General features: G+C 40.5%; 2 protein-coding genes across 2 annotated transcripts; one reads left to right on the top strand and one right to left on the bottom strand.

Annotated features, from left to right (window-relative positions):
- Positions 1–9,890: 9,890 nt before the first annotated feature.
- Positions 9,891–13,868, top strand: LOC134805104 (growth hormone-regulated TBC protein 1-A). Its single transcript, XM_063778404.1, has 6 exons — positions 9,891–10,046; positions 10,126–10,310; positions 10,418–10,684; positions 11,033–11,215; positions 11,573–11,826; positions 13,566–13,868. Exons 1-6 carry the CDS (start codon positions 10,027–10,029, stop codon positions 13,668–13,670), a joined length of 1,014 nt encoding a protein of 337 aa, XP_063634474.1. The 5' UTR covers positions 9,891–10,026; the 3' UTR covers positions 13,671–13,868.
- A 1,184-nt stretch (positions 13,869–15,052) lies between these two features.
- LOC134805105 (mitochondrial import inner membrane translocase subunit TIM14) lies at positions 15,053–16,629 on the bottom strand. Its single transcript, XM_063778405.1, has 3 exons — positions 16,481–16,629; positions 16,165–16,404; positions 15,053–15,637 (listed from the first exon to the last, which is right to left on the bottom strand). Exons 1-3 carry the CDS (start codon positions 16,481–16,483, stop codon positions 15,521–15,523), a joined length of 360 nt encoding a protein of 119 aa, XP_063634475.1. The 5' UTR covers positions 16,484–16,629; the 3' UTR covers positions 15,053–15,520.
- Between the last annotated feature and the right edge of the window lie 321 nt (positions 16,630–16,950).

Below are 16,950 nucleotides of genomic sequence, written 5' to 3'. Positions count from 1 at the left end.
GTGTACGTGTTTTTCTTGGACTTTACCTCTCTATTACAATCAATTTTGTTGTGTTGCTAACCCTGAAGTCTGTAACACACTACCGCACTGCACCTCGACCTTGGTGCGCCGTATCTATAAGTGAGAGCGATACAAAATTCAAGCTTATTAAGCGACGGGTGAAAAAAAACAAAACACCTTCAGAACATTTCTTTATTACAAAAATAAGGAATGACTTCCGCTCTTCAACTTCTTCAACATTTATTCAGCAAATAGGCCACAAGGGCATTTTTATACGTCAAAATAATAACAATACATTAACCATTTTATAAATTACAACTATATGTATATGGTCTCTTAATGTCGAATTATATAAAAAAACTATAATAATGATATAAAAAAGCCCGCAGGGCAGCTTGTGGAGTAACGACCCCACGGACCCGAGTGCTCCCGAGAGTCGGTCAGGGTCTCCATCACTAGCTCTTTCTTTTTATGTTCATTTCTTGGTAAGCTATAAAAATGATTTAATTATTAAATTAAGATAATTTAGTTGGTTTGAAGCGGGGTAGCATGATAAAATTGATAAAATAAGAAAATATAAATAGGCAATCATAATATATCGATATCAAAGTCGATAAATAAAGTACAACCCTTGCTGAAATGTTTACATTATTTAAGCGTAAAAATATAGTTAAATAAATCCAATCACTTCATGATCTATAACTGCACAGAAGAACCTTGCTATTTATAATGTGAAACATCCTTAAATTTCCCAGGAACATTAACAATAACCAATATTTTTCATGTAAATTGTAGCGTACCTGTGTATGGTTAAAGATGGCTGATTTGGTGGTTTTCTTATGCCGCACCCTAATACACTACATACTGGCATATTCGCGACGTAATTATTCACATTTGGCTTCAATTATTTTCAATCACAAGCAAAATATTGAAAGATAATTAATAATTTTAATTTTCACCACGACTTTTTGACAGGACAAGTACCTGCTGAACTGACAGACAATGACATTTGGGTGACTAAACATGGCGGATTTTCGGCCGCATTAGGTATTTACGTATTTTCATGGAACACTTTATGTCCGTACTGAAATACTGTCACCTTTTTTTGCTATGGGTTACAGTGCTGAGTAAAAACGAGATAGATATATATTTATGTGTGTGCCGTCAAAATGGGTGCTATTTCTATAAGCAATTGTACGTATAGAACAATATGTCTTGTCCCTATTATATAGGTCTATGGGACGCACCCATAAGTAAGAGGGAGAAAGAGAGATCGCTTTCTCCCTCTTACTTATGGGTGCGTCCCACAATGACCTTGGTGCGGTGCGGTAGTGTGTTACGGCTATTATGTTCCACACGAAATATAGTTGGTCAATAAAAATTTGTCAGTAAATAAGAACAAAAAAACTATACTCATCCTTATCTTTTGGGTACTAGTACTAGTGTAAGACAAAGTTAGTATGATTCTCTCTATCTATGTTTGAAATGAGACAGTCCTTTGACAAACTATAGCAATTATAGTTGGTCAAACCAATTTGTCAGTCAGTAAGAACCAGGAAAACTATACTCATCCTTTTCTTTTGGGTGCTAGTACTAATGTAAGTAAAGATAGTATGATTCTCCCTGTCTATGACTGAAATGAGACAGTCCTTTAACAAACTTTATTTAAAGTCGCATGCAATTGGTTGAATGGTCTGTATAGGCCTTTAACCCACGTTTACATTCGCGTGCGAGCCACGAGCCGAGCCACGAGACGCGAGTGTAAGCGGTGGGCTCGTGGCTCATCTCGCGCTCGCCTGGCTCGCGTGGAGCAGGCTGACGCAACTAGGAACAAAAAAAGGTTTTGTATGGACTATAGTGACCTAGCCATAGCCAAAAAACAAAATAAAACGTCAGTGCTATTCATCTGTCATGTCAACTGTCAGCCACATTGCTTTGTTGCTTGTCATGGCGGTTCGTAGATTTTACTTACGTATTTCTTGCAATATCTTTTTTAAAAGCCTTCGTTATTTTCCAAAACAGTCAAACGTGATAAGAACATACAGTGAGTCTATAGATTTTGTTTAAATGCCACCGAAAACTAAGTTGTTTCAGTGCGAAATATTTGGAAAGTGATACACTCGCGAAAATCGCAAAAAAGGAAGTTTATGGCGAAATTTCCATTAGATGAAGACCGGTAGGTATTGCTTTAGATACTTTTAGGCCCCGTTCGCACGGCAGCTTTTTCAACGCGCGTTAAAAAAGCGTTTGAATGACACAAATGGATAACCATGTATGTATTCACACGAAGGCGGTTTTAAAGCGCGGCGCTTTTTTATCGAGCACTGTTCGATTTTCGGCGTTGAGCGTTGGCGTCAAATTGAATAGACCATACGGAAATCCGTGTATCTGTTCTCACAAGCGTTGAAAAAGCGCCGGCGCTGCTGTCAGTTGGCTGTCAAGTCTCAATTTTTGGTGTCAATCGTCAAGATTATTATTAGCTTCACCTTAAAAATGTCAACTTATGCTTACAAATTCCTGAAATATTCAAGCTATATTCAAATAATACGTCGTAATAGCAAATAAAGTATGGCTTTGCTGAGATGCGTACGTGGCAGTACGACTCACAAGTGATTTTTAAGCGTTCATATGAACACAAATATTGGAAACGGTAAAAAAGCGCCAACGTCGGGTTTTAACGCAACGCTTTTTAAGCTGTCGTGCGAATGGGGCCTTAGCCTTATTTTGGTGTAGCAGGCTTTTTTGTGAACTAGGGACATCCCTAGTACTACAAGTATCGATACGAAGTATCGATATCGACTGCAGCCTAATTTTTATCAATGTAAATAAAATAAAATGAGTGAATTTCCTGGTAACATGCATACAACATGACTGTAATTATTGCTCCGAATATTTTTAGTGGAAAATTATCTATCATCTGTGTATTAATGGAATGGACATTATAAATTATATATTTTTGGAATCTAGTAATAGGGGATATTACTGCAATGTTCTGCCGTCAGAGTGTAGCACTACCGACTCTAGAAAATTCATAGACTAACTTATACATACTCTGCCTTAAACTGTTTTTTGTCAAATTTTCACAGACTATAAATTATGACATTGATGTATCAAGGCGGTTTGTTAACAAGGGCCTACTGGTAAACACGAAAATCGAAATTTAGTTATCTGCCTCTTTATCGCTCGAATATGCAAGAGTGATAGAGAGGTTAGATAACGAAATTACAATTTTCTTGTGTCGCGATAGACCCCCAGATTGTGACAGATAGTGGTAGTGGCGCTACCTACGCAGAGTTTTGCGTAATATTCCCTATTATTTAAGATTCTAACCTAAAATATAAGAAAATGTATGTGTGTCTGTTTTAATTATTAAATGTTTTCAGATGCAGGCAGTGGGTCAAATCAGTTGTAAAGGAAGACTTAATTTTATTATTCAAGAATATAATATATTAAAAAAAATCATTTAATCAGGTGAACACACATTTTCCTCTGTTACCTGTGGACCGTCGGGATGTATTTTAAATTAATTATATTAAATTATTAAAAAAATCATTATACATATTTTTATTTTAACAAATAAAAGTCGTGTTCACATTTAAGTCCAACCATGTATTACTTGTATTAGTCCACTCAAAGAACACTATATATAACATACGACTTAAATGTGGACTCGATTCTAACCTGATTTCGAGTACGAAATTTGTTGACAGGGGCCCATGTTTCAACCCTCCCCAATTTATCTATATCGATAAAATTCGCAAGCGTGTAGCATACTACACTATTTAAGTATGTTATGTTGGTACTATTGTTCTTTGTCGTACATGTTGGTAATGATTGGATAACCAAACATACGAGGGCTGTTTGATAAGTACCCGTTTTCTAAATGTATTAATATCACTTTCCGAAAATATGTATACCACCGTGTTAAGCCATTTTTCAGAGGCGGGAAAATAATAAAAAAACAGCATTCTTTTGTTTTTTTTTCTCATTTGACAGCGATTCAGTGAAAGCGTGAACATAATATTGTTAAAATGGAGAAAGAACAGTATCGGTCTGTAATTAGATTCTTGTTTTTGGAAGGAAAAACATGTAATGAAATAAAAGTAAGAATGCAAGCGGTTTACCATGAATGTGCTCCTTCTATGACAACCGTCAGATACTGGTTTAACGAGTTTAAGCGGGGGAGAACAACCGTTTTTGATGAGGATCGCCCAGGCTACCCAATTGAGGTGACTACAGACGCTATGGTAAAGAAAATTGAAAATATCGTTTTAGCCGACCGCCGAATTACACTTCGAGAAATCGTTGATGTTGTAAACGTTTCAATCGAGCGGGTACAAAACATATTAGAAGAAAAATTGGATATGAAGAAAGTATCGGCGAGGTGGGTGCCGCGTTTACTCACGGAGGAGCAAAAACGGAACCGACTGACTACTTCGGAGCAGTGTTTGGCCGTGTTCAAACGTAACCCGAAGGAGTTTCTGCGTCGTTTCGTGACCGTAGACGAAACGTGGGTTCACCACTACACCACGGAAATGAAAGAGCAGTCGAAGCAGTGGATTTTACCGGGTGAACATGCTCCAAAGAAAGCAAAAACCATCCCATTGGCTGGAAAGGTCATGGCGACCGTTTTTTGGGATTCGCAGGGTATTATAAATATTGACTACTTAGAAAAGGGGAAAACGATAACAGAGCAGTACTATGCCATTTTATTGGATGAATTTGACGCTGTGTTGAAGGACAAACGACCCCAAAAAAGAAAAAAAGTACTGTTTCATCACGACAACGCCCCAGCTCATTCGTCCAGAGTTGTGTGGCTAAATTAACACAGTTACGCTACGAACTATTGCCTCACCCCCCCGTATTCTCCAGATTTGGCCCCATGCGATTTCTTTTTGTTTCCCAACCTGAAAAAATGGCTCGGTGGTAAGACGAAGGTCGATTTCGATCAAATGACGAAGTCATTGCCGCCACAGAGGCCTATTTTAATGACTTTCCGAAATCATACTTTTTGGATGGTTTATTGAAGCTTGAATATAGGTAGAACAAATGTATAGAGTTAAAAGGTGACTATGTAGAATAATAAATGCATATATACAAAAACAACTGATTATTTTTTTCATAAACGGGTACTTATCAAACAGCCCTCGTATACACAGACCAATCAAGTAGCTAGTATGGAAGTCCCGTCTCTTAAAACGTAGTGATTATATTCTCTTTGGCGCTTCGAGCAACACGGAAGGGAGGCGGCATTCGCACTATTTCCCCTCTGCCGAGGTACAAGATTAGCGCGTCAATCTAATCTAGCGCGGGTAATAAAACTAGTTGCACTTGGATTTTTCACTAGACCGAGTCCAGACGCGCGCGTGAACACTGCTGCACAAAAATGCCTGTTTGCTCGGTTTTTTGTTATAAAAAGAGGTCGGGGACATCAAATTTACAAAAAGAAAGTGTTACATTTCACATGTAATATTTTTTTTTACATATCATACGTTTAATTACATTCAAACACAATTATTATATTTTAGTCTCATGTAATTGTTGGATTTATCGATTTTGCTCGCTCAGTACAAATTGCGGATCAGTCGAGCGACAAATCCGACGTCTCATCTCTCAGAACACAATAACATACTTCAACGAAAATGTGTTAGTGTGCGTGTTGTGACACTTGTCACTCGTCTGTACACAAAATGAGATCGAGGTTTGCAAGATTTGTCTTTGACGTGTGTCATTTTCTATGTATTTGTGTCGTCATTACACATTGGATTTTGTATGTAAGTGTGTGAGAAGTGCGACTGTGTGCACCTTTCCCCCCGCGAAAAATGGCAGAAAGATTTGTACGGTGAGATATCGCTTGGGCCCCTCCCTTCCGATGTGTCGGAAGCCGGTGTTGCTCGAAGCTTTGGCGTGGAGGAGCAGATTTTTGGGCACGAGTCAAAGGGGCTCGCGATGGAATCGCGCTTGCTGTTTACATTCGCGTTCGGCTGTCATTCTGTTACAAACCTTATACCGTGCCGTTCGCTTCGCCCAGTGGTAGATTCCTCCAAGCCAACCTCCACCACAGCGAAACCGCAACGGCTCAGATCCGGAAGTGGTTGGAGGTCAACACAACAGCCATAATTCTGATCCAGGAGCCGTGAGTCAGAAGGGGCTCTGTCTGCGGTCTCCGTAACTTAGGAGGTAAGCTAACAGTCTACTCGGGTCCGGATAACCCCCGGGCCTGCATATACACAACTAAAGATATACATGTGCAACCTCTAACGAGCTTCTGTTCTAGAGACGTGTGCGCCATAAGGCTACACGGAGCGCAAGACACCAGCCTGCAGGAGATGGTCGTAGCCTCTGTGTACATGCCGGAGGCGGACGACCCACCACCGCACGACATGACAAGGCTGGTCAACTACTGCGAAGAGGCGGGGCTCGAACTCGTCGTGGCAACCGACTCAAACGCACACCACCCCCTATGGGGCATGGAAACAGGTAACGAGAGAGGTAAGAAGCTCGTCGAGTACCTATTTACTACAAACCTCAACCTCCTTAACACAGGTTCGAAACCGACATTCATAAACAGGCGCAGCAGGACAATCATTGACCTGACCCTAGCATCTGAAGAAGCATCGAAACACATCTCAGGCTGGCATGTATCGGAGGAGATGTCGTGCTCAGACCACAGATGGATTCGATTCGACATTCAGGTAAAAACACTCTCAGCAGTGCCTAGAAGGGACCCACGTAGGACTAATCGCGACCTCTACACCCTGCGGTTAAACACAATACTGGAACAGCAGGAGGGTCCCCAGAGGATAGAAGGCATAGCTGAGATAGAAGAACAGGTAAGCACCCTTACAGACACCATCCTGGACTGCTACCATCAGGCATGTCCCTTAACAACCCCATCAACTAGAAGTGGAAGGAAGAACAACTGGTGGGGACCTGAGCTGGAGAGACTCAGAGGCAAGATGAGGAGACAACTAAACAGAGCTATGAACACTGGCACTGACGGGGACTGGGATAGCTACAAGTCCACCAAGGCCAAGTACAAGAAACGTCTCAGGTACAGAAGCACAAACTCCTGGCGCAAATTCTGTACAGACATTGAGACCACCATGCAGGCTAACAGGGTAAGGAAGGTTCTCTCCAACAACTCAACCATAACCTTAGGATCCTTACGTAAGCCTGACAACTCTCTCACCAACTCACCGGAGGAGGCGGAACGGGTCTTAGTGCAAACACACTTCCCGGACTGCGTGATATCGCACCCAGTAAGTTGGGAGGAGGAGGAGACCACTCCGTCGGAGGACGAGTGGCAGCAGACACATGAGGTAATCAGCCCGCAGCGCACGCAGTGGGCCATAAACAGTTTTGACTCCTTCAAATCTCCAGGAATGGACGGGATCTTCCCTGCGCTACTCAAATGGGGCGGGAGGCATCTCACTTTGAAGCTGACCACCGTTCTGCGCGCCTGTCTGGCTCACAGGTACGTGCCGAAGCGGTGGAGAGAGGTCAAAGTCATCTTCATACCGAAACCAGGTAAAAGCGATTACTCGGATCCCAAATCCTTCAGGCCCATCAGCCTGACCTCCTTCATGCTTAAAACCTTGGAGAGGTTGTGCGATAGGCAACTGAGGGAGAGGGTGCTGAGTAACGTGCCCCTGCATCCCAACCAACATGCCTACAGCCCTGGCAAGTCTACAGAATCGGCGCTTCATGCAGTGGTAAGCAAAATTGAGGTAGCGATTAAAAACAGGTCCATGTGCTTAGGAACCTTTATAGACATAGAAGGAGCCTTCGACAGGACTAGGTTCAGCAGCATTGCAGCAGCACTGGTAAGACACGGTGCGAATGCAGTTATGACCAAATGGATAAACAACATGTTGAGCCAGAGGGTCATAAAACTTGGGACAGGCGAGACACAGCAGGCATTAGTGGCGAAGGGATGCCCCCAAGGGGGAGTTCTATCGCCACTCTTATGGAACCTAGTGGTGAACGACCTCATAACAACATTAAACAACAATCACTACTACACAATCGGCTATGCTGACGACATAGTGATACTAACGAGCGGCAACCACTCAGGTACGGTATGCGATGTCACCCGCTCTGCACTAGCCATCGTGGAGCGCTGGTGCGTTAACAACGAACTCACAGTCAATCCCCGAAAGACGGAGCTGGTAATGTTCACCAACAAACGCAATTTGGGAAACTACCACCTTCCCAAACTGTTCAATACAGAACTCCAACTATCTTCAGAGGTAAAGTATCTAGGGGTAATACTTGACAACAAATTGAATTGGAGTAATCACCTAAATGGCAAAATTGATAAGGCTACAGTCGCGTTCTGGCAATGTCGTAGGATGGTGGGTAGAACCTGGGGATTAACTCCCAGGCTAACTCTATGGCTTTACCAGGCAGTGATAAGACCAATAATAAGCTACGGTGCGATAGTATGGTGGCCACGCAGCAAACTATCCATTGTGGAGGCTAGACTACAACGACTCCAGAGGTTGGCCTGTATGGCGACAACGGGCTGCATGAGGACAACACCAACCGCGGCCCTGGAAGCCTTACTGGGCCTCCCGCCGCTGCACCTTTTTATACAACAAGAAGCGCTGGCTGCGGCGGTACGTCTAAAAAAATCTAATCTCTGGAGACCGCCTAGGGTGCCACACACCGAAATCCTCTACGAGGCCATAGGTAAGGAACCGCTTATAGAAGCGGTGACTGACAGGATACCCAAGCAGTTCGTCTTCGACAAGAAATACAAAATACAATTACACGAAGAACCCCATGAAGGACTCAACCCAAGGGAGCTGAGAATCTTCACGGACGGATCAAAAACAAGGTCAGGCACTGGCGCTGGGGTTTTCTCAGAGGACCTAAACATACACATCTCGACACCACTTGGTGCCCATAACACAGTCTTCCAGGCGGAATGTATGGGCATTATAATGGCAGCACACGCAATCGTCTCAAGGGAAGTAATGGACTACCCCATCCGCATACTCTCTGATAGTCGATCAGTACTACAAGCTCTACAAAGTTATACTCTCACTTCAGGGCTAATTTACGAATGTCACAAAGCTCTGTCAGAGGTATGCACCACCAATGGCGTAACTCTGCAGTGGATCAAAGGACACAGCAACTCACGAGGTAACGATGCAGCCGACATCCTGGCGAGAGGTGGCTCGGAACTGAAGGTGGCAGGACCTGAGCCAATCCTACCTCTGCCATATGCCTGGCTCCGGAACACGCTGCGACACAACACCAAGGTAAAACACCAACAATACTGGTCTAACCTAGGCACCTGCAGGCAGGCAAAGGAAGCCCTCCCGACACTCAACCCCAATCTGTCGCGGAGACTTCGACAGCTGAAGAGACCACAGCTCCGGCTTATAGCCGGGGCAATAACTGGACACGCCTCATTTAACAAGCACCTACTAACCCTACGTGTTACAGATAGCCCCCTCTGCAGAGCGTGCATGGAGGCAGAGGAGACAGCCGCCCACGTCATTCTCGAATGCCCAGGGGTGGCAAAATACCGGGCACAACACCTCGGCTCACCGGGGTCTCTCCCAGAAGTCGTCGGCAACGTCAAGGGTCTGCTAGGCTTCTTGGTAGAGTTGGGTTGGCAGGAATAGTGCCGCCAACCCAATACGCAAAATAGGCGCGATATTATGACGTCGAGTTGCGGAAACCAAGCCCGCGAAAACCTATAACCTATACCGTGCCGTTTGTGTTTAAAATCGAACGAGCCGAGCCATGAGGCGAGAGTGTAATCATTAGCTCGTCGAGCTTACGAGCTCGGGGCGAACACGAGACGCGCCACGAGCCGCGAATGTAAATAAGCTTTAATACTTTTTTGACAGATCTAATTCTATTGTGCGAATATCATCGTGGGTTATGTACCAATTAAAAAGAAGTTGTATAGAAACTTAATTATTTTGGGGGCGTAATAAGAAATTACAGTGAAGGTATATATTTCGGTATTGTTTAAAAATGATATAATTACACAAACATACACAGAAAATGGCAGAGTCAAACTTCAGGTAATTAAGTAGTTGGTCGTAAATGTTCGTATTTACAACCCGCGTCGACCTACTGACTCACATCCCCGCTTTATTTCAGTAAAGTCGATGAATATGGATTTGAGAGGCACGAAGATTTCGATTTCGAGAGCTATGAACAATTCATGTCAGTATACTTACGAGTCCTCGCAACGCGAGCTCAGAAATGGGCCTCACTCCTCGGCGAAGGAAAGTCGGTCAAGCGCACTAATACCGTCAAAAGATACGTTCGCAAAGGAATTCCAAGTAAATATTTATAATTTAAACACTAAGAATTTGCTAATTGTATGTCTAGACTAGATGAGTTTTCAGCACATGTAAACTACAATTTAAAATCTATTATTAACTTATAGGTGAACATAGGCCTGCGGTCTGGATGACGATATCGGAAGCGGAAAAGATGAAAAATCAAAGCCCTGATCTTTATCACAAAATTTTAGACAGACCCTTCGAAAAAGAATTGGTAGATTTAGTTAAAACAGATTTACCTAGGACATTTCCAGATAATATTTATTTTACAAAGGAAGCTAATCATCAGACACATCTGTTTCACATACTTATAGCATATGCACACAACAACCGTGTGGTCGGGTATTGCCAGGGACTCAACTACATTGCAGGTATTTACAATATTGTTAGTTATAGTTGTAGAAGCAACTTTAATTTGCTCTTTTATTAAAGTAAAGCTAATATCTGGTGAATTTTTCGACTGGGGCTGGTGGAGGGCAAAAGTTCACCTTATAATATTATCTCTACTATATCAGTAATGCTAGTACAGTCCTTATCAAATAGATAGTGAGAGCCCAAGTGGCCAAATATATACCTTGGTTACCATAGGAATAAGATAGTGTAGCAATATATTTGGCCACTTTGGCTGTCACTATATATTTGATACTAACTATATAAATATTACCTACATGGATTGTGGATGTCACAATTTCAAATGTATGTATATAAAACTGTTTCAGGTCTATTGCTGCTTGCAACAAAAAGTGAAGAAGTGTCATTTTGGTTGCTGAAAGTACTTGTAGAAAAGATTCTTCCAGACTATTACACCAAGACTATGGATGGATTAATTGTAGATATAGAAGTTTTATCAGAGCTTGTCAAATCCAAAGTACCAGATGTTCATCAACATGTGATAAACTTGGGTGTGTTTAAACAGATTTTGCACTATTATCAGCTATCAGTTAACATGTACCTATATGATAATCTTCATTTGTCAATACTTCAATATCATACAGCTAACTGATAAAGATATCAAAAAGGATTTTACTCTGTATGGATATTATATAAGATTTTCGATTTGTGATTCTTTAATTTTATAAGTTCATTAACTACCTACCATGGACACAACCAATATAACAAATCCATGAATATTACTGAAACAAAGGTGCACCAAAACTATCAAGACATTGAACAGATTTAAAATAATGTAAAGTTTTAATTAACTTCTGATTTTATCATTTACGCTTTAGTTGGACCGTCACATATTTTTTTCATTTCAGGACTTCCCTGGGCTGTCATTACCACCAAATGGTTTGTTTGTCTGTTTGCTGAAGTTCTGCCCATAGAGACTGTGCTAAGGATATGGGATTGCCTATTTTATGAAGGATCTAAAATTCTGTTTAGAGTCTGCCTGACACTAATAAAATCCAACCGGGCAGCAATATTGTCCTGTAATGACTTCACATCACTAGCAGAGTGTTTTAAAGCAATTGTGAAAAATGCTAGTGCTCTGCACTGTCATGAATTCATGCAGGTTGGTGCAACCGGAGGCATGCTGTTTTTCTAATAAACAATCTTTTATTTCTTAATGTGTATCCAAAACTTCGGTTTTGGTTAGTTTCGGGCGAAATATCTGCCCTCTGCTGAAGTTGCGGAAGCAACATAGGTGGCTTTAGAAAGATGTGATATCATCGTCAGGGATCGTATTCCTTCGCGAACATCGCACTTTCATCTATTCGCCACCTTAATTTGCAGTAAACATTTTAAATAAACTATTTTGTTCCGACAATAATAAGTAGTGTCCGACCGAAGGTTCGGTTTCGGTTTCGGCCAGTTTCGGCCAAAAAATCATGTTTCGGCTGTAGTTTCGGTTTCGGCCGGGCCGAAACTTACGAAATGGTACTTCGGACAAAGACCAAAAGATGGAGAATAAATAGGACATCAATATTTAATACCCACATATACCGATTCATTTATAGGTACAGAAATTAATTGGTTTATTATAAAACACAATTCCACTAATGAGGGCGCCACTGCCTGGACTGTCGACGCAGTCTTAAGGGGCTGTTAATACCTATAACGCGCACACTGTCTAATTGTATCGGAGTGAATGAGATAGCACTGTCGCACGTAGCCGTTGGCCGAGTATCAGCTCAGCCCGAGTCGAACGATGTCTTTTTCGCTCTTATTCACTCACTTATTCAGTCATTTTCCTATCTACCTCTAATGACAAATTTTAAGCGAGGCTAAAGGCTACGCTCTACTAGTGCCGGAAAGTTGATTTTCTCAATAGTTAATATTTTGCGAGGCTGAACAGCTGACTATTGATTAAAACGAAGAAAGAAACCCTTAAAAGTGTCCCCAGTACAGTTTTTCATACGACTATTGATTAAAACGAAGAAAAAAACCCTTAAAAGTGTCCCCAGTACAGTTTTTCATACGAATGCTCGACCGTAGCCTTACTTTTTACCTCAATTTACCATTGTCCTCTACATCATGTGCCTCTACTTCAGCTTAGCCTTTGGCCTCGCTGCGCCAAGCTCGGCCTGCGGTCTCGCTTTTTAATACAATGGACATTGGTTGGAGTCTGTGCTCAACTACTTATCCTGAAGCCTGAAGCACGGCTTTGACTTCGCATGAAAGTTCGCCTCACTGGGGCACTTCGGACTTTTAGGCCCAGGTGAAGATCGGTACCCGGTCTTGCGATATAGTTCACAAAAAATTTCGCGCTCGCTGCGCTCGCGTTTTTGGTTGACCCTGTATCTACATGTTAGCTTGACTGGTGAATGAATAGAGTTCGACCAAGAAAATTCTGCAATGATTTTGATAGCATACGCAGTGCTACTAGTGCAAATGTCACTTATACGTCATAATTCCATAGAAGTTTTGACGTTTAAAATAACACTTGCACTGGGTGTGTTATCAAAATCGTTGCAGAATTATCTTGGTCTAACTCTAGTAATTTTCTTAAAAAACTGCTTAAGTAACATCAATTTCAAGGACATTGGGTGTTGACAGCCCCATAATATGTGTGTAAAAGCGATTTTATGACATTATTTCAACGATTTTAACAAGTCTACAAAAGTTTCGGTTTCGGTTTCGGCCGAAACTAGAGCCAAAGCCGAACCTTCGGTTTCGGTTTCGGCCGAAACTAGAGCCAAAGCCGAACATTCGGTTTCGGTTTCGGCAAAAAAACATGTTTCGGTCGGACACTAATAATAAGTAATATTTATTGATACGACGATTTACTCACTAGTATCCTTTTTTTTACAGGCAATATTTAAAGTACCTGGTACTCTGTCCAACTCGACTATAGCGAAACTCAGAGCCCGATTTGCAAAACAACGACGTGAACAGCTGCAAAAAGAGCAGCGGTAAACTTTTTGCGGAGTTTTCCCACAAATTTTGATCTCACCTTTTTTTTAATACTAATCTAACCAGACTTGTCTTTTACAACTGGTGTGTTGCTTAAAGTTAAGTATTGGGTGGCCAATTAGACCATCATCTTATTGGTCTAGGTAGACTCAGTTAGACTAAGTTAAACTATTGTTAACTAAAGCACGAGCATCTAGTGGCATAGCTGGTTGTTGTCTCGTTTCTTGTTATGCCGTATTATATAGGCTTTTTTATTTTCTATGTGAGCTCTGTGCCTGACCATAGCATGTGAGTACCAAAATGGAGTTATTCTACAGTCTATTTATTCAAAGCACCGCATTTATGCAGTTACATCATGTATACAAAATATTGATATGGGCCAAGGAGAATGTTTAGCATATTGAATGGAGGACAAGAAACCCATTGTGCTACATATTTGCTACTATTTATAGCTATTGAGAAAAACATATGTTTGTTTTAAATGTATTTTTAATATAATTTGGCTACTTTGGCTGTAGCTGTGTATTTGCTGTTGAGTGTATAACTGAATTCTTACTCAAATTCATAATACAAATTTAGGTGTATTGAAAATATACATAAAAATTCTACAAATGCTATTTAAAATTAATTAATTCAGCAATATCGAAATTAATTAAGTACAAGTTTCATACAGTAAAATATGTATTAAATATTACATAACCATATGTAAAGGTATATTCTCCACTTTGTGTAAATACTACTTAGATAAACTATTTTTGTAAAATTTAGATAATATTGGTATTGTCAGTGTAATGAAAGAAAAACCTGAACCACATGGCAAAATGCTTAACTCTATTGTCATCTACAGTCAGATGCAAAAATAGTTACCCCCCTGCTAACAGATTTCTATACAGGGGGGTCAGATATATCTGCAGGTGACTGTACAACCTGGAACAAATCAGTACAGTGTAACCAGCCTTAATTTACTGTACCTAAGAACTTTATGAATTTGAAGATTCTTTTTTTAATTTTATCATAAAATCCATTTTAGTACATATTTACAGTCGCCAGTCACATCAGATGTGGCCAAGATGTTCACTAATTTCTAAACAAAATGTCTATTATCAAAATTTCCAAGTGCTCTTGTGCATTTTGTAGATTTTGTGGATGTAGGTATGTGGTTTGCCAGTGGCCCAGATTAAAAATATTTGAAGTAATGTATGAGCTAAACCTAATTTGAAATTTTAAAGGGAATTAAGTGTATAGACTCAAGAGCCTTTAAAACCATTGAGTCTTGAAAAAGTTGTCTTGATGCCTAGAACCTTGAGTACTGGGAGTACTCAAACTCTACTTCAGAACACTAGTTTCAAGGCACAAATTATGTTAAAGATATAAAATAAACTATATTAAATGTTGTATTTGAATTTATTTTACAGAGGGTATTTCATAAGGTTACTAATAACACACCTGGTTAAAAGCCATACATTAGCAATGGCATGGACATCAAATAATAGCAATACTAAATGATTAACTACATCAGGTACTCCAACAAAGTAAAGTACATGTTTGCTGTCTACAGTAGCCCTGTAGCATTTATCAGACAAGAAAACATTTGTACCACATGTTTATTCTTACCAGATACATATACTTATCTAGATTCTGAAAACATTAGTACATCTATTGCTCAACTGTACATGAATATAATTTATAGGATGGTTGGTTACTCTATGTGGACAGCAATTAACACTTTCATGCCCCTGCTGCTCATACTAACACCCTGAAATGAAACAACCCCAAGGCATATCTGTGACTAAAACATAATTACTTTCTGTGAAGTCTAACATTTATGGATGATAATGGACTATTATCCAATGTTATGTTTTGCCACTCTCCAGAACATCTTTAGCTTCATTAATCTTGGCAGCAATGAGTGGAGATCCTCCTCGGTCTGGGTGATTAAGTAACATAATTTTTCGATGAGCATCTCTTATCTACAATACAAAAGAAAAGAATATATGTGACCGATTTTACTTTCAAAATAATTTGAACAAATCGGTAAATTGAATAGTGTTCATTTTTTAGGGTTCCGTACCCAAAGGGTAAAACGGGACCCTATTACTAAGACTTCGCTGTCCGTCCGTCCGTCCGTCCGTCCGTCCGTCCGTCCGTCCGTCCGTCCGTCCGTCTGTCACCAGGCTGTATCTCACGAACCGTGATAGCTAGACAGTTGAAATTTTCACAGATGATGTATTTCTGTTGCCGCTATAACAACAAATACTAAAAACAGAATAAAATAAAGATTTAAATGGGGCTCCCATACAACAAACGTGATTTTTGACCAAAGTTAAGCAACGTCGGGAGTGGTCAGTATTTGGATGGGTGACCGTTTTTTTTTTTTGCTTTTTTTTTGTTTTTTTTTTGCATTATGGTACGGAACCCTTCGTGCGCGAGTCCGACTCGCACTTGCCCGGTTTTTAAACAATTTTTGTTAATTCACATCAAAAATATTCACACTAACCTTGGCTTTATTAGCTGTAGGACTTACACCCAAAATTAAAGCTGCTTCTCTTTTAGTCATCTTTTGTTCAAATCCACCTTTATAATATTTTGATGTAGCTAAAGATTCTGCATCAAATTTTGGAAAGTTCTTAACAGCCTCTGCAAATTTCACAGAGGCATTAGGCACTTGCTTCAAGACGTAGCGACCAGCAAAACCGACTGCAGCCATCCCAAGACCAGCAAGAATAATGGAGCTCGCCTGCAAATACGAAATAATTAATATTGCGCTCACAATCACTTTGTGTTATGAAATAAATGAGGTTATAATTACGCACCATAATTCAACCATTCACTAACTTTGAAAACTATGCTGGATATTTAAAAATATTTATGGATAATAATCATAAACACATTGTACAAAATTTATAACTTAATTACAAGTTAACCAAAGGTTCGCACTAAATCGATACAGTACAGTTCACATTTCATTTGACGATGACATTTCATTGTCAAGAATGTCAAGTCAACATAACCATAAACAATTTAAGTTTTCTTTAAAAGCCGTAACACACTATCGCACCGCACCGCGACCTTGGTGCGTCGACCCATAAAGTGAGAGCGAGAAAGAGATATACGTCAAAGGCCTTATATTATTTAAAGGCACACCACACGAGAGTCGAAATGAAGCATGGGAATGTCTGTGGTCACTGAAAAAGGAACCTAAACTGAACCAGAACTCTCATATCTACCCTACTATCGTGAAATAAAGAAATCTAATTCAATCTACGCAAATTGACCTCGTCCC

The sequence above is a fragment of the Cydia splendana genome, chromosome Z (genome assembly GCF_910591565.1).
Source record: "Cydia splendana chromosome Z, ilCydSple1.2, whole genome shotgun sequence".
Taxonomy (NCBI): domain Eukaryota; kingdom Metazoa; phylum Arthropoda; class Insecta; order Lepidoptera; family Tortricidae; genus Cydia; species Cydia splendana.
Note: the sequence above shows the minus strand (reverse complement) of the source record. Positions and strands in the feature narration are given on the sequence as shown.

Coding starts and splice junctions, on each gene's coding strand:
- LOC134805104 (XM_063778404.1), top strand. CDS start 10,027: ATGGCAGAGTCAAACTTCAG. Junction 10,685..11,032: donor GGGACTCAACTACATTGCAG/GTATTTACAATA, acceptor AAACTGTTTCAG/GTCTATTGCTGCTTGCAACA. Junction 11,827..13,565: donor ACTGTCATGAATTCATGCAG/GTTGGTGCAACC, acceptor TTTTTTTTACAG/GCAATATTTAAAGTACCTGG.
- LOC134805105 (XM_063778405.1), bottom strand. Junction 15,638..16,164: donor CTACAGCTAATAAAGCCAAG/GTTAGTGTGAAT, acceptor TTTGTATTGTAG/ATAAGAGATGCTCATCGAAA.